This window comes from Meleagris gallopavo, chromosome 13 (assembly GCF_000146605.3).
Source record: "Meleagris gallopavo isolate NT-WF06-2002-E0010 breed Aviagen turkey brand Nicholas breeding stock chromosome 13, Turkey_5.1, whole genome shotgun sequence".
NCBI lineage: Eukaryota > Metazoa > Chordata > Aves > Galliformes > Phasianidae > Meleagris > Meleagris gallopavo.
The window spans coordinates 5137475-5157072 of NC_015023.2; the positions used below are offsets into that span (position 1 = coordinate 5137475).

The 19598-nt window shown below is 38.8% G+C and overlaps 2 protein-coding genes across 2 annotated transcripts in view; one reads left to right on the forward strand and one right to left on the reverse strand.

Annotated features, from left to right (window-relative positions):
• Positions 1 to 15320, forward strand: part of VPS35 (VPS35 retromer complex component) — a 19829-nt gene extending 4509 nt beyond the window's left edge. The window contains exons 2-16 of the mRNA XM_019619741.2: positions 196 to 292; positions 1114 to 1237; positions 2615 to 2797; positions 3230 to 3443; positions 4108 to 4191; positions 4659 to 4768; positions 7031 to 7127; positions 7207 to 7355; positions 7878 to 8085; positions 8596 to 8751; positions 9440 to 9562; positions 10098 to 10277; positions 11386 to 11625; positions 12322 to 12465; positions 13672 to 15320. Coding sequence (XP_019475286.2) covers positions 196 to 292; positions 1114 to 1237; positions 2615 to 2797; positions 3230 to 3443; positions 4108 to 4191; positions 4659 to 4768; positions 7031 to 7127; positions 7207 to 7355; positions 7878 to 8085; positions 8596 to 8751; positions 9440 to 9562; positions 10098 to 10277; positions 11386 to 11625; positions 12322 to 12465; positions 13672 to 13851 — 2289 coding nt within the window. The 3' untranslated portion in view covers positions 13852 to 15320. The remainder of the gene's footprint in view (positions 1 to 195; positions 293 to 1113; positions 1238 to 2614; positions 2798 to 3229; positions 3444 to 4107; positions 4192 to 4658; positions 4769 to 7030; positions 7128 to 7206; positions 7356 to 7877; positions 8086 to 8595; positions 8752 to 9439; positions 9563 to 10097; positions 10278 to 11385; positions 11626 to 12321; positions 12466 to 13671) is intronic.
• Positions 15321 to 16301: 981 nt separating this feature from the next.
• Positions 16302 to 19596, reverse strand: LOC100551377 (histamine H3 receptor-like; the record flags this gene model as incomplete). The annotated part of the gene is given in 4 exon segments (XM_010717772.2): positions 16302 to 16857; positions 16860 to 17187; positions 19201 to 19367; positions 19440 to 19596. Coding segments are annotated over 4 exon segments (1200 nt in total), but the record flags the coding sequence as incomplete, so codon positions are not given.
• Between the last annotated feature and the right edge of the window lie 2 nt (positions 19597 to 19598).

A 19598-nucleotide genomic window follows, 5' to 3' on the forward strand; every position in this document is an offset into this window, starting at 1 on the left:
AAGCTGGATACTTAATTTAATTGTAATTAGTAACTTTAACTTTCCTGTATGTTTTAGGTACTTTAACGCTTGTCATGTTTTTTTCTAGGTAAACCTATTACTTTAAGGTTTTTTTTGTTTGTTTTAAATTCTCTGGTTTCCTTGAGTTATTTGTTGATAGTACTGTTTTTTTTTTTTTTTTAATCTCCTCTAAAGGACAAAAACAAGCTCATGGATGCTTTGAAACATGCGTCCAACAAGCTTGGTGAGCTGCGGACTTCTATGTTATCTCCTAAGAGCTATTATGAGCTCTGTATCCTTTGAAGGTTAGAGGAACAAATGGTTGCTGAATTTGGAATGAAATGTTCACCTGCACTTTTTGTTGTTTGTAGTTCAGTTGCCATCTCTTTTCTCACATTTTTGTTAGCACTTCTCTGTTAGTTATCTGGATGTATTATAAGAGAATATCCAGTTGTTTGCTCACTGTTTGAAGTTATTTTCCCTTTGGTATGAAGAAGGTCTTTAATGTCTTTTGTATTTTCCACTGTGAGTCTTCAGGAGTCTAGTTCTATAACAGTAGTACCTCTATAAAAAGTTGTGCTTACTGTATGCTATCCAAAAATATCTATAAAACCAACTTACTTTGCCTTTTTGTTTCCACAGAATCTAACCCAAGGTCAGATGCTGTAATCTATGTACTTGTCTGTTGTCTTGTACCTGTATGACAGGAGGCTTTTCATGAAATTTGAGAATTGAATGTGAATATATTTGAATATTGCTTTCTTTGTGCCTGCTGTTGAGGAGGTTGTTCTTCCGTACCATGTTGTATGCCTTTACTTAGTCTAGATACTCTGTTCCATCACATTCACTTGTTAGCTGTTTTAACTTGTATTTCCTGCTTGTATTTCCTGCTCTTTTCTAATATGCTAAGAATGGAAATTGAAGTTTGGGTTTATTTAGCACACTTATGCCAGTAGTGATGAATTTTTCTGAATGCTACCTAGTTAGGCTTGACTTCTTTAAAACCTGTGATTGTATTTGAACAGCATCTTTCCTCTTTGGTGTGATTGAACAAATTTCTCTCTAGGTCTGTTGTAGATGCTTTCAATTAAAATCCTTAACTAAGAGAACAAGACATGGCAATTTCTGATGAGCTACACTACTTGGAAGTCTACCTGACAGATGAATTTGCCAAAGGAAGGAAAGTGGCAGACCTTTATGAGCTAGTACAGTATGCTGGAAATATTATTCCAAGACTGTAAGTGTATATATGTTTGGCATTTTCTTAAATAAAAATGTCAGGTAATGGTCACACACGAGTTCTGATAATGGACTGTATTCTTGCTTGACAGCAAGACTTGCTTGTAAGTGTTACAGCTGTATATCTTAAGAGTGGATTCCTATGAGATTTAGGCCGAGAGTGCAACTTCAGAAGGTAGATTGTTCCTGCTAAGATTGTATTTTTGCACGTGACTGAGATGGAGACACTGCAATAAAGCAGACTTGGAGTAAAGAGCTGGTCAGCAGGAAACTAACCAAGTACTCCATTCTGCTCAGTGAGATTAACTGCACATCTAGTATTTATTTATTTTTTTCTGGTGCTACCTGTTAGGTAACTTGTAGCTGAGGATCTAGGTCTTTGAGCTACACACTGGATAGGTACTTAATAAGCATCTGTCTCCTAGTGGTAACAAGTGTGAGAGAGAGGAAGAAGCTAAATTTCCATAACTTTTAAAAGCTTAGTCTTTCTAAGTTTAGTTTTTAAGTAAATGTGCTGGAGGTAATACTAAAGGGCTTATTTTTAAATGTATCACTGTAGGGCTAGAGTGGACCTTCTGCATATAAAGGCTTCAGAAATTTCTGTTGCTAAGTAAAATATTATTTCTGGCCTTCACAGTGGTGCCAGGAAAAGTCTCTGGGGTACCAGGTTCATGCAGATTGGGTAATTAGGAGTAATGACTGCCACTATGTCTCTACCTCATCATAATCATTTGAGTTTTATTCCTACCTACTTGATGTAGGCTATGTTTCTCCTTGATGAACCCTTCTGGTGCTCTCGTGAGTCAGCAAAGCTTGCGGAGTTGAGGCTTCTGAGCCAAATATTTGCATGTTCTGAGGATTGTAAGGGTTTTGTTTTTTTTTTTCTTTTTACTTTTAAGCTGTTCCTTCTACACCTTGCTTAATTAATACAGAGATGGGAAGGACTAAGTGCAGGTGTGAGGATTTCTGGGGAGCATAACACCCTTTATGCTAAACTACAGTGTGAAAGAGGTTTAATGCTTCACCGTTATACATACCTTATCTTTGTGCCAGAGTTGCTTTCCAGTTCTGCAGGGTGTTGTAAGTATAGACAAGTAGTAATTCATAGCTCTGTGCATGCTGAGCATGTATGCATTCTTTGTGCAAAGAATTGTAATGAGGTAAATCAGCTTTTCAGACTTACTGTGTTCTGTAGCAGAGGAGAGCAGGAATTGAAAGCTAGCAAAATATCTGAAGTTATGGCACCCCAGTCCCTGGATGCCATTTAACTGCTTTCTGTGCTTTGGTAATGCTGTCAGGATTGAAGTGGGCTGTTGCCTTTAAGGTATTTTAGTGTTATTTGACAATTTGTTGTTCTGTTCTGTGCCTTCTGCAGGTATCTCCTAATAACAGTAGGTGTTGTGTATGTCAAGTCGTTTCCACAGTCCAGGAAAGATATTTTGAAAGACCTGGTGGAGATGTGCCGTGGAGTACAGCATCCTCTTAGAGGCCTCTTTCTTCGCAACTATCTCCTGCAGTGTACCAGGAACATATTACCAGATGAAGGCGAGCAAGCAGAGTAAGACAGCACATAACTTTAAAAACAAGTGTTTTTAAACAGAACGTAGTTACATATGTGACATGACTTTTTCTGGTTTGAAAGAAGTGGATATCATAGAATGGTTTGGGTTGGAAGGAATCTCTAAGGTCATCTAGTTCCAACCCTCCTGCTATAGGTGGGGACACCTCCCTCTAGACCAAGCTGCACAAAGCCCCATCCGGCTTAGCCTTGAACGCTTCTAGGGAGGGAGCGTATATTAAAACTTAAAATTCTTGTCAAAACTGAATTCTGTTGATTTGGGAAGGGAATTCTTAAGGTTTCCTTATTTAAGTGAGAATGTGAATTGTTCTTATGAACCTAGACATCCCACCACATGCTTCCCCAACCTTTTATCTTAAAATCTGGGTGGACAGAAAGCTTTTCATGTTCCTAACTTGTTCTCAATTGCAGTGAAGAAACTACTGGAGACATAAGTGATTCTATGGACTTTGTGCTGCTGAACTTTGCTGAGATGAACAAACTTTGGGTGCGAATGCAACACCAGGGCCATAGTAGGGACAGAGAAAAGAGAGAGCGGGAAAGGCAAGAACTGAGAATCCTGGTAGGAACCAACCTTGTTCGCCTCAGTCAGCTGGAAGGTGTTAATGTGGAACGATATAAGCAGGTAGGATGACTGTCCACACTTTCCAACTTCTGCTGCTTTTTCCCCATGTGAAACCAGTTTAGGCTTCCAGATGAGCAGCTTGGGAAGAGTTACAGCTGTGCTAAAAACTTGGTAATCATGACACTTCTAAAACCACTTTTCACTTGAAATTTGGAAAGCTAGTGAAACTGTGTGATGTGCTGAGAAGCTAAGCTAAAGACCTTACTCATAGATTTTTCCTATAAGCTTTTTCAGTAGGGTTGGCATGAAGTTTTGACTTGTTTTTGCTGATTCCTATAGTAATAATAATAATAGGTGGGTTTAAGAGAGATACATAGATACGTATAGAGCATTCTGTAGTAGACTTCACAACTTCTTCTAAGTTATGCCTTCCAAAGCGTTTGGAAAGATTGTTTGTTTTGTGAAAGGGTAGTCAGCAAAACTAATATTCTTGCCTAAAAAAGACTTGCATGTTTTGAATTAGTATCATGTGCCAAAGAGGCATCTGTCTGGGAGCGGAAAACTTTTTCTCTGAACATTGAGACTTTCTGATAAAGTCTTTACGTAAAGAAAAACCAAGAAGTGTTAGAAATATTAGAAATACTGCTGTACTTGGATTAAATGCATCTATGAGTATAAACTTCAGGACTGTAAAAACACTACAGGGCTGCTCTTCTTATTACAGATTGTTCTGCCTGGAATATTGGAGCAGGTTGTAAACTGTAGAGATGCTTTAGCTCAGGAGTACCTCATGGAGTGTATCATACAGGTGAGCTACTTAAACTTAATTGCATTATTGGTTTTGAACATGGGGATAATTATTTCTGTGCTTTTAGTCAGGTTTAGAGTATTTTTACTACTTCCCTATGAACTGGAAAATTTTTTCAATGGTACTCTTTCTCATTGGCTTGATGCATGCTACTTTTCACCAGGTGGACATAGTGCAATGATATCCATTTTGTGCTCCTTCTGTTGCAGAAGTTGGTAAGCTATCTGAGCAGCCATGCTTGCAGTAAGAATTGTGATAGGTAGCCAGGCCTTCAAGTTACCAGTTTGTCATTCATCTTTTGCTTTACATATTTGGTAAGACAAGATCAGTTTGGGAAACCCTAGAACAGTCATAGAACCGTATTGAATATGTGATTATTTGCTTTTCAATGACTATTTTGTTTTACTGCTGTGTGATAGTGGGCAAAGTCAGTTAATAACTTGATGATTACTGGTCTAAAATTTCAGGTTTTCCCAGATGAATTTCATCTCCAAACCTTGAACCCATTTCTCAGAGCTTGTGCTGAGCTGCACCAAAATGTTAATGTGAAAAATATAATAATTGCTTTAATTGACAGGTAAGTGACCAGGGGGTGTGGAAATTGGCTCAAAATTAAGTGTGTCGTGCACAAGCAGATGATAACTCTTAGCATATGAAAGCTTTCAATTTTTCATATTTTATTCATGTAGTTAAGTTTACTGTATTTTTATCACCTGCAATTAAGACTGGGAAGAATATTATTCATGTAGTTTCTGTTCTCTGGACTCTGCTTTAGCAGCTTCTAATATGTCCTACTTTCAAGGACAGATTAAAACTTCAAAAGCAGATGAAGCCAGGAAACAAGTTATTGACCACCTTTGTGGTGTTGAACTAGAGTGGCAGCAGTATTCTGATTTGACAGCCTCTTAGAAAAGAACTGGTAGAAAGCAGAACTACTTGCTTGATTCTTATTTTGGGGAAATACTGCTTTTAACTGCTTGCACTGAATTAAAATATTAAGGAAGGAATCTAAACTCAAGTTTTAATTTGTATCTTGAATGGAACAAACACAACTTACTGCAGAAAGATGCACTTAATATAAGATCATAATCTTGAAGCCTCAAGAAAACCTTCTTGGCTTTTGCACACCAATGTACACCCTTGTATAACTGGTCCATCCATACCACTGTAGGAAGTTCAGTTACTGTAGGGACCTCCTGCTAGATTCTTTATATAATCATGTAGCAATGTAGTTCTTGCATGGAGGCTTTCATTTTGTACCTTCTGCTGTCACATTTATTTGCAGGACTTGAACAACTTTGGTATTGCCTCCACAGTAAGTTTTCTGTCCTTACACTTACAGATACTCAGTATTAAGGAGCTGAGTGGCAGTGAACCTGCTGTGTCTTCTGGAGCCCTCTCATTCAGAGATAGGATAGATGTGGGGTGGTGTGATTATCTTCTTTTGTAATTTGTCAGCTTTTTGTTTAGGACTAATGTTACTCTGAAGGATAGCAGAGTTATCAGTTATTTGAATCAGTGCGTGTAATGAAAATCTTTGTTTTGCTGTTGTTTGGAACAATTATGCAGTTCAGTACTGTGCAGTTATGACTTAGATATGTTCCATGCAGGTTTTGCTGATTGCATTTCTCATCTTGATTTCTGGCATGAGGTAGTTGAAACTGGAAATGAACAAAGCAGAAAAGCTTTAGCCTCTATTCCTGTGAGGCTTTCCTGTTTAAGCAATCTTTCTGAAAAGACTTGTTGCTTTGAGATCTTTCTTGACTTACTGTGCTATTCACAACTTTTAATTATGCTGCCATCTGCCTGCAGCACAATGGTATTTGTGGAAGCCTGTCAGCCTCATACTTTGAGTTGTTCGGAGAACCTATCTTGTCCCTTTGAGAAAAGGCAATAATTTTCCTTGTCTTTAGAAAACCTTGTTACCAACCCGACAAAATGTGACCAGTTTAATGTGTTTTCCCTGGCAGTGAGGTTTTTTTGGTGCCTAAGCCTGTTCTTACGTATCTTTATTTCAGAACAGAAGTTTGTGGAGAATTAAGTTTTTAAACTCTGTGAGAAATAATCTTAAAAACTTTAAGTAGGTGACTTTTCCTAAATATTCTGTAGATGTTTCTGTAACTCAGGAAAGAACAATCTCTTAACAATTAGAGAGCAAAAGAAGCAACGCTAAGCTTTCTTCAAGTCATAGCTTCAGTCAAGTGTTAACTTCCTACAGTGATAATTCTTAATTTTTATCTGATTTCTGCAGAGGTGGTGGTTTGCCTTACTTGTCATTGATTGCAATCCAGTAAAACTCTGGAAGATGTTGTAGAACTATCTCTTAACATTGCTTTTTTGGAGAAAAAAGTCATCTACTCCACTTCAAATTTACTTTGAACTTTGCTCTTCACAGGCAGTGGACATCCCAAACATGTTGATCTCTAATTCTTTTGGAAACAAGGAGTGGTTGAGTCATAGTTCAGTTCTTCTCCCTCCCTCCTCTGGAGACCTTTTAGCTGAAAATGCTATTGGATGTTAAACACCACTGCAGAACATCTGCTGTTCCATCCGGCTGTTCTGTAACTTTTTCTCTGCTGGAAGGAACAGACAATCAACTGCTAGGTGAAGAGCACAGATTGTGAACGTACATTGTTCTTTCTTCATCTTGCTGTCTATCAGCACTCTTTTCTAGGACGGATATTTACTAGCCTCGGTGGCTGATTATGGCCTCTGACTCAGATGAATTTCCTTTTTGCTTCTAATAAAACTTGCATGTATACCTAAAACTTATTTTTTTTCCTTCTAGTATCTTACTCTGACCAGTGTTCTTTTTTTTTGTTGTTGTTGTTGTTACCAGGTTAGCTTTATTTGCCCATCGTGAAGATGGACCTGGTATCCCAGCAGATATCAAACTGTTTGACATCTTTTCACAGCAGGTTGCTACTGTTATACAGGTATGCTGGGAATTCTTGCATGCAGTCTGTTCTTTTTGCAAAGTTATGTGCTTTTGATCAGTGCTGTCTTAAATTTCAGTCTCGTCAAGACATGCCCTCGGAGGATGTGGTATCCTTGCAAGTTTCTCTCATTAACTTAGCTATGAAGTGCTACCCGGACCGTGTTGACTATGTTGATAAGGTGTTGGAGACAACTGTAGAAATATTCAATAAACTTAATCTGGAACAGTAAGTAAATATTACGTTCTCTCTGGAGTAGTAGCTGCCCTCAAATCTTGACTTCTACATCATATTTTTGTAAGATGAAGAGGCATGGTTTAGATTATACATCTTGGTGCAGGAGCCAAGCTGTGGAAGTTCGTGATAAGCTACAATGGGGGAAAGCCTGACTCACCGGGATTTACTTGTCTGTGCATAAATCTTCCCATGTAGCTGTACAGATGCACAGTGTTTATGCCAAGCTTTGTGTAGTCACTATCTATTCTTACCCTTACAGCCCTCTAGAGTTTTCCTTCTGCTCAATTTGCAGCCACAGTCTGTTCCTGCTGTCAGTGACTTTAAAATTTGTAATTCCCACTGAATATCCCAAAGAGCAAGATACTGGTTTTGAGCCTTTATTTTTCTGATCTTCTTTTCAGTGGGTTGCTTAGTTGTTATGGTCTATATCAGACTTGGTATTGGGGCAGACTTACGTCTGCCTATGTACGTGAACTAGTAATTAATTGTGGTCTCACATGTATTTTCTTTTAGTATTGCAACAAGCAGTGCTGTTTCAAAGGAGCTGACCAGACTTCTGAAAATCCCTGTTGATACTTACAATAATATCCTGACAGTTTTGAGACTAAAACATTTCCACCCCCTGTTTGAGTACTTTGATTACGAGTCCAGGAAGAGCATGAGTTGTTACGTGCTTAGCAACGTGTTGGATTATAACACAGAAATTGTGTCCCAAGAACAGGTATGATAAAAGCTTACTTACATGGAAATTCTAGATATCTAAGCTACTGTTTGAAGACTTGACAACATTCTAAAGGATCTCAGGTAGGGTATGCTTAGATTCTGTTCCTCTCTTCCCCGTTTTATTAGCCCAGGTTTTATTTGGCTTGATAATTTTTCTGCCCAAGTTCTCAGATATCTTGTCTTTACAAAGCTTGTTTACCTCATCCTAGAAACTACTTCTTAAGCTTGCACAAAGACCTTGATTTTTCTCCCTTGAAGTTTGGCCTTTTATCTGAAGAAGGTTTGAATAGTACTTCTAGAATCTGAATTTTGTCAGTACAATTATTCTGTCACTCTATGCAGAGAGGGACTCTTCAGTGTGTAAGGCAAGTAAGTCCTAAAGCATCAACAGTTAACATGTTTTTAGTCCTTTGTCAGGACTATGAATGGCTGTAAAGACACTTCCAGTTTCTAACAACTTAAATTCATAGATTACTCAAATTTAAACAGCTTGTGTTCCCTTTAACAGGTTGATGCTATCATGAATTTGGTATCCACGCTGATCCAGGATCAGCCAGATCAACCTGCTGAAGACCCTGACCCTGAAGACTTTGCTGATGAGCAGAGTCTTGTGGGAAGATTTATTCACCTCTTGCGTTCAGATGACCCTGACCAACAGTATAAGGTATGGCATTAGTGCTTCTGAGTGTGTGCTCTGTGAAGTGTCAGTTTTTTGCATTATTTACTATGTATGATTTATTAGAGGTGGAAGCTGGAGTATCACTGCTCTGGCAGTACCAACTCAATGCATAGCATAATGCAAAAGTGTAAAAAGCTGCTTACTTAGAAGTAGTGTGTTAAGGTGTAATTTAGTTAGCCTTCTAACTGCTTCATATAACCATCTATCTCAAAAGCATTGAGTGAAATTTGGTTGACTTGTTTTGTTGAACTTAACTGCTTTATAGTTTTCTACATGCTATTGTAGGAATGGATGGTCCTTTTTTTTGCAGTCTGTATTATTCTGAGAATAGAAGATATCTGATGCAGGTTCTAAATGTGAGTCCAGGCAACTTCTGTCTCACTACCCAATCCAGAATGTATCTATAGTTAATATAGTATGAGCATTGCCTACTGCTTATTAAGCAGTTACAGGAAAAAGTTCTGTCACTCAGTGCACAAAAAGCCTACAAATACTGCACAAATGTAATTCATGTTAAGCCGTTTGTATGTCTTCCCCACCACCACCTATAAAATACTGTAACTTACCTGATACTGACTCCACGTCTTCCTGCTCCATGGAGTGCAGATTGTTGTAGATGGAAATGATGTTCTTTTTTAAGAATTCTCTAAGCTTCCACTGCTTCTGTTTTTAGATTTTAAATACTGCTCGAAAACACTTTGGTGCAGGTGGGAACCAACGTATTCGTTTTACTCTGCCACCGTTGGTTTTTGCAGCATACCAGCTTGCTTTTCGCTACAAGGAGAACTCCAAAGTGGTGAGTTGGTCTCTGGATATCTTTTGTGTACTTGTTTCTTTTTGCTCCCTTCTTAAAAGGAGCGGGGAGCATTCTGTCTGGCTCCAGCTAATAGTGTGTAAAAGCTTGAATTGTTTCTTTTTTCCCCTCAAGGCAGACTGCACAGTCCTCTGCTGATTGCACTCTTCTAACTACTGCTCAAGTTACAATGAAACAACTCTTCTTCAATTTTTATCTCTTAAACGCTTTCTAATTGAAAGTAATAGCTTAAACATGAATTTCCCCTTACTGTGGGATTATAGAGTGAAGAAAAATGTTGTTTGTTAAAAGCAGTCTTGAAATTGGGTGTCTTGAAATCTCTTGCAATTCTTTTGTTAAGACCTGCTGAGATCCACGCAGTACTGTGAGGGCCACGTATACCAGCCCACATTCATTTCAGTAATTGTCTGACATCCAGAAGGGAACAGATTGGAGTGCTTAACAGAGTTTGCTACAGTTCGTATTCTTTTCTCTTATAGCTATCTTGTTCAGTCTTTAACTTGTCTTACTTCGCTAGGATGACAAGTGGGAGAAGAAGTGCCAGAAAATCTTCTCATTTGCTCATCAGACCATCAGTGCTTTGATCAAAGCAGAGCTGGCAGAGCTACCTCTTCGTCTCTTTCTACAAGGAGCACTGGCTGCAGGAGAGATTGGCTTTGAGAACCATGAAACTGTGGCCTATGAATTCATGTCCCAGGTAAGTGTTCAGCTGTCCTTTGCTGTCACTGTCCTGTGCTACCTTTAAATTAGATTTGGATCAGTTTTCTGAATGTTCAAAATCTAGTGTGATTAAAACATCAAATACTGCAGCAAATGCTATTAGGTAGAAACTCCTTAACTTCATTCTTGCTTCCCAGGGTTCTGTGTAACTGAGCTTCATTGATAATATTTCAAGTACGCAGTCTGACAACGTGTTACGTTGCAATGTGGCCACATCCTCATGCAGTTGGTTTGCAGGAGGAGTTTGGCTTTTTCAATATAAAATGCTTTTTCATTGCTTTTAAGACCATTTTCCAGTTCCTGTAGCTCATATTGTACTGATCGTAGGCTCTCTTGGAAGTTCTGTAAAATTTGTGGTTGTTCACAGCTGTCTCACTGGTCTTTACTGATAACAATCTTTTTGTTGAAAGTCATTAAATTATTTCCAAGTCTGCTTTACCTATAACTTGAGCCTTTCTCCCACTTGCCCGCATTAGATGAAGAACTGACTTATTAATGCTATCTGGATTACGGCCTTGTCCTAATCTTTCCTCTCATACTGCCACTAATGCATGTTCTTAAACTGAGTCACTGATAACCCCGTGTCTTTACTCACTGTGGATCAGTTGCTATTCTGGCACAGCACAATTCTGATGGACCAATGTGCCAATTATGTGCCTATATTAGAAATAAGTTTGAGATTTCTTTAGTGGTACATTCTTTTTCTGAAGGCTCTTTGTCCACACAGCAACAGTGTAAACATTTTCCTGACTGATGGTCAGTAACCTACCACTTAAACTTCTGCTGTACTGTTTCGCATTTCAAAGAATCTTTGTTAATGAATATTTCTGTTACTGAAGTTCCTTATTTGAACAGATGCCTGAAATAGGGAGAAATTCAGTCTCTGGATTATTAGAGAACCATATGTGTGTTCTGTGCCTACTTCGATAACTGTTTCTTGCAGGACACATTTCTAGTCTGCGGTTTTGACTAGATGGTGACAGTCTCTATGAAATGTCCAATTGTGTTTTTCTTATTGCAAGTGTATTTTTGTTTTTTGTATTGTTCTGAAGCAACAATTAAGATTTGCCTTCTTCTCTGATTAGGCTTTCTCTCTGTATGAAGATGAAATTAGTGATTCAAAGGCACAGCTGGCTGCAATCACATTGATAATTGGGACATTTGAGAGGATGAAGTGCTTCAGTGAGGAGAACCATGAGCCTCTGAGGACTCAGTGTGCGTTGGCAGCCTCTAAGCTCCTTAAGAAACCAGACCAGTGCCGGGCTGTGAGTACTTGTGCCCATCTGTTCTGGTCTGGCCGAAACACTGACAAGAATGGAGAGGAGGTAAGAATAAAGGAACACAGTGCAGCGCATCCTACCTCAGTAATGTAGCTTTGTCTTCCTTCAGAATGCACTAGCTTCTGAAGTGAACGCAGTGTGATGCAGGCTTGGCTGGAATGTGTTCTAGCCTTCTAAATCTTACAGTGTGCGTAAATAGAGAATTAAAAAACCCTCAAGCTTACAAGTGGGAGTACCACGCAAGATTTTGTGATTGTCAGATAGCTTAAGGCTGGCTCAGAGTAATCGCCTGCATTTTACATACCTGTGTAGTTGTTTGTATGTGAATCAATGAACTCTGAAGGTACAAATTGTTGAATTCAAAGGCAAGAAGGGGTGCTTTTCCCAAATGAGCTGTTGTACTTACGAACATTTGTTTGAAATTTGTTTTAGTATGTGTTAGTGTATGTATTGTAGTGTACATAGTGTACAAAATTGAATTTAGTTAGATACTTGAAGGCTTTCAACAAATGTTCATTGCCTGACTCTACAGAAAGCTTACCCAAACTGTTAAAATCGAGACGAGTACAGTTTTAATGGTAGGTTTTCTGCAGTTTGTTTAGTTTTCTACAGTTGTCTTTGTAATGTGCCCCCTGTGAAATGCTATCTGTGTGTTGAGGGAAGAGATGTTAGTTCTCCCTATTCTATTTCTTCTATTATATTATTATATTCTATTTCTCGTAACTTTATTTTTCCTTGTAGCTTCATGGAGGAAAGAGAGTGATGGAGTGCCTGAAGAAGGCTTTAAAAATAGCAAATCAGTGCATGGACCCTTCTCTGCAAGTCCAGCTTTTCATAGAAATTCTCAATAGATACATCTATTTTTACGAAAAGGAAAATGAGGCAGTGAGTAAAAATGCATTATTCATTAAATCTGTTTTCTAATACCTGTACTCATTTATACCCTGGATCATGTCTGCTTAATGTGCTAAATAGTAATACTAAGTGATCAATTTTTGGTATGCTAGTGAAATACAACGCTCTCCACATTGTAGAGATAACTTCTTTCTTACATCGGAAAGAAAATCACTTGTAAACTAGTTCTGAATTTAAATTGTGAGACTTGGATACATCTACTTTTATTAGGTCAAAACTGACTATGATTTAACACCTTACTGTATTTTCATCTAACTTCAGAGGTATTTAACTTAATATGCACTAAGGGAAATAAAATTCTTAGAGCTATTCAAGGTCACTGCTGAGAGTGCCACCAAAGATTGGTGTAGACTTCAATCTCAAACTGGTGTGATGTCTTGCATGCCAGCCTAAGTTTTGCATCTGACATCTGAGATAGCGGTTGCAGCATACTCATTTTTTTAGTTAGCATGTAGCTGGTAAACTTCTGAAGGTCCTGTGTCACCATTTAGTAAAGAACAGATGTTAATAAATATCATGTAATTCTGAGAGAAACGTCTGAAGAGACTTTTAGGGATTTGATAACTTCCAGCAGCAGAACTAATTTCCAGCTACTACAGTAGTGTTGGAGATGTTGGGTCTGTAGATTGAGGTGAAACACTATATTTCAAGGCACTGAGCACATGTGTAAGAACAGTCCCTGATACAGTGGCAGTCTGCAGTGCGTTCTGTGCTTTGGTGTTGTGTAATACTGAACTTGGTGCCATAGACAGCTGTACTTTCCTAAGTGAGTTGGTTGCTAAGAATAACTTAATCTGATGCTACCATCCTGATTTCTACAGGAGGCAGGTTGTCTAGACGGTCTGGTTGTGTGCTTTATTTGTTTAAAGTTATTAACATTTGTAATGAGTGAAGTGAAGAAAAATACTGTATTAAGTTACAAATCAATAGGTTTCTTCACTTGAGAGGCTGTTCACTTTTCCGCGAGTTGGGGGGAGCTTTCACAAAATTCTGAAGTATTGTGCCTTCTAGGAGGAGCAAGAGAAGGTACAGAGTCCAGCAGTTTGTCTGCGTATGTTATCAATAATAACTCTGAGAACTGTCCAAATACCAAGAGAAGTCTGTCTGTAGTCTGTTAAAACTAATATTATACAGAGGTCTTGTCAATTATTTTGTTGCTCATATCTTCTCCTGCAGGTGACAATTCAAGTTTTGAATCAACTCATACAAAAGATAAGAGAAGATCTTCCAAACCTCGAATCTACTGAAGAAACAGAACAAATTAACAAACACTTTCACAACACACTGGAGCACTTGCGTCTGAGGAGGGAATCACCAGAATCTGAGGGGCCAATCTATGAAGGTCTTGTTCTTTAAAGAAGATACGCACTGTACTTATTTCTTTTCATTTACATACCATATTTTTTTTTAAGATAGATTCATAGATTGTGCCTTTCAGAAATGTCAAGTTAACATTCATGTGCTCAGTCTGGCACTTCAAACACTTATGTTAAGTACTCTAATGGATTTGAAAGGTTGGACCAGCAACTACAGGTTTCTTCAGTTAGTATGGCTGAATCTTTCTTTGGAATCTATGTGACATGGTAGGGCTCTTCTGTTTTTTGACTTCTCTTGTCTGTTTGCTGTTGCTTCTGTGGCACTAGAGTTCTAAACTGGCAGTAACTGTCATCTGAAACTGTGATCCTTACAGAGCATCAGACTTTTGGGATTATTGTATGTCAGGTTCTGCTTGTGCTTTTCTTTTAATGCAAGTTAAGACTAAGTGTAATGTTTTTCCCTAAAAACTAGAATATATTAATGCATGTTTGGAGAGTTTTAAAATGCCATGTTCAAAAACAGAAGCTATATTTTGCATATTAAGGCTCTGACATTCAGCGAGAGCCAGTACCGTGCACAGGGAGTATTTATCAAGATAATTTTGTTCCAAATAGTATAAAAATAGAGAAATTGCAATCTATATAGATATGTATAACCTTCATTACTGTAAATTTAGGGGAAAATGCATTACACCAGTTTATTCATATTCAGTATCATGATTTTTGCACCAGTGAAACAATAAAATTGCTATTAACACCTGTTGTTTTGTCTGTTCAGAGCCCACTGTTGAACCTAGTACTACCTTCTGATAAAAGCAAAGGGACTTCTGCTTTGAAGGGACAAAAAAACAAAGGCATGGTTAACCTGGACCAACTAAGGAGGGTGCTAGCTGTCCTGATGTAGAAAACTGTCATACAAAATCAATTTCTGCTGAAAGGCTCACACTTCAGAGTGTTTTTCTGACTTGAGAGTGGTGGAGAATCCTACTAGATTCTAGTTCTATCTAAACAGATATGTGGCAATTAAATGATGAAGCTGTAGAAATTCGAGTAGTAGAGCAATTACCAATGGTATGTGAAGACTGATCTAGTTGTAGATTAATACCATTTGCTAAAAACTTTGTTGAAATCTTGTTTCTTTACCTTAACTGACTGCAGTGTTCTAAAGCTACCGACTGAACTTCCTCACTCCTTGAGGTGGTCACTGCTATTAAAATGGCATAGGCTTTATTGGATGAGGAAGTCAGACTTTGCTGGATTGTCTAATAATTTAGTATCACTGCTTGTTTTTGAAAATGACAAATGTAATCCTAGGAAACCTAAGAATTACAGAGAAGATAAGAATTAGGTTGTTGCTCTGCTGGTTTGGAGGTGGAGGAGGAATGGAGGGAATCTCATGGCCTCATCTGCTTTGTGGTGTAAGTAAAAAAGTTTTGAATACCATTACTCAGTATTTGTTGATGCTGTCCCTTGTTTAAGAAAAAATTAAAGCAGATTCTTTGTTATGAAGCATTCATAGTAAAATGTGATTATTATGTTCGTGTAGATACATTCATATGGTTGGAATATGCCCTCTTATCCTAGAATATTTGTGAAACTATGTTTAATTCTTAAGGTAACTTGTACTTGTAACTCAGGAATTACTTCTTAATAATAGTTTTGTGGCTTCAGCTGCAGTTATCCTAATGTTATAAGCCAGTGCTTATTTCCATATGCTCCTGGTTAAGATGACAGTCGTAACTCTTTCACAGTTTGTAATTACCTTTATTGAAATTTTACAAAATGAACTTCATAATTTGTGAGCTTTAAGATCAGCTGTGCTAAGATGCTTTTGGCACTGGGTGACTGTGGATGTTCAATAGCTATGAATTGTTCTCAGAATTAAGTGTCTGTAAAACTGTAGAAGACGCTAATGAAGGTGGAAACAAATCACTTTTCCACCCAAGTCAGTGTTCCTTTATTGGTATAGTTGTTCAGCTTTTCTGGTAGCCTGACTGTTCTGGTACCTCTTGTTCCAAGCTTTTCCTGGGTACCATTAGTTGGTTAGGGATTAGGGATTTCCTCCCCAAAATGCATACACTTAGCAGCTAAGACCTTGAAGTCCTTACAGAGTGGCTGGGGGCAAAATATAACAAATCCAAACAATTAAATTTCTTACCAGTATTACTTAAACATATTAATAATGAGACACTCCCCAGTTGTTGGATAGGAAATTTGTATTCCCTTTTTGTCTCTTCAGTGCTAGAGCATCATCACCAGAAAGTAGACTGTAGGCAAATCCCCAAAGTGCTTTGAGAAATTACCTTTGTTTTCACTGATTGCTATTTCTTCAGCTATGCAGATGAGTGTATTCTATACATTCCTAAATATTTACTCACCAGTGTTCCCTTAAATATTCAGTGCACAGTGCATTTACTATTTACAGATGAATATTGGCCAGTTTGTGTTCCCACTGAAAGCAAGATGTACTTACTGACAAATTTCACTAGGTTTTTTTTTTACATAAAAATATGAGGATGAATTTTAACTTTTCTTGGGCACAGGAGTTTGGTAAAGGCTTTCCTGAAGCTCATGTGGCATAGTGGGTACAGAATAGGATTAATGGCTGAATTCACCCACAGAAGCCAAAATGAAGTCTCATAAAGTGCGTGTAACACACAGTGCCCATGGCAAGCTGCTCTGATGATCATTAAAAGTGTATAAGGTGCCCAACACAAACCAAACACACTTACAATAATTGCTAAAGACTTTGCTACTCTCTTATCTCGAGTAAGTCTAAATCTGTTTGTCATAGCAGTGTCTGCTCTCGTGGTGGTGTCACCTGTGTCTTCTGTAGTTTTATAGAAACTGTTCCTATGAGGTTTGGTCTCTATGTCCACCTGAAGTGGTGTAAGGTCTTGATTGACATTCAGACTTAATGACTGACTGTCAAATTTACATAGACTGAGCCTTGGAGCCTTCTGCAGGGGAGAAAGGCTGGTTGCTTTCTTCTTGTGTTTTTGTCTGTTAGCAGGTTTTACAAAAAATACGGTGTGTTCCCTTTTTTCCCTTGGAAACTCATTTCAGAGTCCTCTTGGCCAGGAGATAAGTTTTCATTTCTAAGGGATACACGTTTCCTAATATTGAGGTAAATGCTTAGGTTGAAGTATGTAACAGTGATGAAAGGTGTGAAGAATTCAATGGTAGAAGCAATCATTAGAAAATACCAGTTGTAGAAGAATTCTGCATGACATTCTCCTTCTGGAAGGATGCTCTTCTGGGCTATGTATTCCCAGCTGAGAATGGCTGGACCATAGAGAAGAAAAGCAGCGATCCATACAGTGACCATCTTCAGTATTGCATTTCTGGTCTTCCCTTTCTGTGCTCTGTAACTCACCTGAGAAAGAAAGAAATCAAGTCACGTATATTAATGGCATCTCAAGTGGTTTCATGGGCACCTTGGAATGTGGACCTGTTACCTATTGAAGGTTGATGATAATATATATTGATTTGGGGGTAGGGGTTACAGGCTCACCAAAACCACAGGAAAGATGTTTGTTAGAATGGGTATTTCAGAAATACTGTCACAGTGATGGGTAGGTTCTGAGAATGTGTATCAGACCTTACAAACTAAAAAATAAACTTTTCTGAGTAAATACCCATTGCAATTTCTAGAATTAGCTGTTACTAGTTGCTTATGTATCCTGTTGCATAAGCTATGACACAAGTTTACAGTTTATCAAAGCTATCAAAGACAGCTCTTTGAAATTCATTGATGTATTCTATATTAAACCATCTAGAAAATTTATTAAATGAATAGAGCTTGCATGGCTATTCTGTGAATGCAGATCTTCGATGCTTTGTATAGATAGCTTTTCTTTCTTAAGTTGCCCACAAGAAGAAATGGTGAAGAGCTTTTGTTTTATACCCTTATTTTCATTTTGTCTCAAATTACTTACAGAACTGTTACCTGCAAGTGAGATTGATAAGAGTATTGTGGTCTGCAAAATGCTTTGCAGGATGAATAATTTTTCTTACTTAGAAAACCAGGAATCTAAGGTGCCACAAGGGTTGTATGTCAGTAAATCAGTAAACCACATCAGCAGTAGTATAGTAGAACCTCAAGATCATCTAAGTTTTCGTATTCTAATTTCCTGGTGTACCAGACAAGTCATATAATGAATTGGAATTCCATCTTCCCATCCCTACAGTGGCTAATCCCAGGGACTTTTGACACAATATTTTGGAATATAAAGTCCTCAGCCTTGAATTCATGCCCATTGCCCCAGTCTGTGGATTTTAGTCTCCAGGGCTTACGCTATTTTGGTTAGTATGGCACTACAGCTGAGAAATTCTGAGTTTGTCTGAATTGGGTCTGATTTTTGCAATCCTTTTCAAGACTGCTCCTGAAATCATTAGCAACTTCTGTAGGAAGTTTGAAACTTCCACTGAGAGAATAATTTAGAACTCATTCATGTGTTCTCATGTTGCTCTACACCAGTAGGCAGATCCTGTACTCTTTGCTTTGGGAGGGATTTTTATATGGATGATTTATTTGAAATGTTTCAAAAAGGCTGAACTCTATCATTTATTATGAACAGTTTGTTTCTGAAACCATCCAGTCTATATATTTATATTATGTGTATAGTCATGAGTGTGGTTTCTAAAAGTAAAATTCATGGCTAATACAGAACTTAGAAAATAAAGGAATGTTGTGTTGACTATTTGAGAATTAATCTGCTTATTTCTCCCTGTTGGAAAAAATAGTTGGTGAAATACTAAGCTACATACAAACTGTTTAAGTGCTGTTGTTTCTTTTAACTGAAAAGTATTTTCTGAAAAGTTATTGTTGCCTCAGTGTGATTTACATTGAACAATGAAGCTAAATCAGTGTTGTAACGAAATACAAGTGAAATGGTGCTAAAGAATAGCCACGAACTGCTTGTAGAAGAATGAGACCTAATGCCAGAGATAACGTGTTGTTTGGGCACCAGGGTAGGGCTTAGTACCTGTTGCAGAGCTCTGCCTTTACTGGAGGCTGTCAGTAGATGTGTTGCTGTGTTCTGAGGGAACGCTCTGTTGCACCCGGCTAATGATTTTCTAAGCTCTTCTAAGGTGTGACTGCAGAAGAAATGAGAAAACTCCGCTCTTCTAGCTTCAACAGCAGCAGTACAGCCTGTGCCAGTTTCTAAAGCAGCATAAAAGTGAAAACAACTCTCCTTTCTGCCAAAGCCAATTGTTCCTAAACCTACTTCCAGAACAGAGCGGGTGTATCGAGGCTGCTCCCACCTCCTGTGCTGTCCGAGGGGCACGAGAACCACCCAGGCAAGCCCTTCCTGCAGCTGCTCTGTGCTGGGCTTCTTTGCTAACCGCGGCTTTTGCCGTTCGTGCCCTGGAGCGCAGCCCTTACCGCCTTGGTGACAGAGATGAACCTGTCGAAGCTGATAAGAACGATGTTGAAGACAGAGGCGGTGCACACCAGGTAGTCCACCACCAGCCATAGCTTGCACAAGCCCCGGCCGAGCCTCCACTCGCCGGTGAGCACGTAGGGGATGTAGAGCGGGATGCAGAAGCCGCCTGCGGACACAGCCGGTGGTGACTCGCGCGGCGCCCCGCGCTCCCCCGGCCCTCCGCCGCCCCGGCACTCACCCACCAGGAGGTCGGCGACGGCCAAGTTGAGGAAGAAGAAATCTCCCTGGGTGCGGAGGCGCCGGTCCACCACGAACGCCAGGATGACCAGGGCGTTACCCAGCACCGTCACCAGCACCAGCAGCCCCATGAGCGCCGCTAGCAGCGCCGCGGCGACGC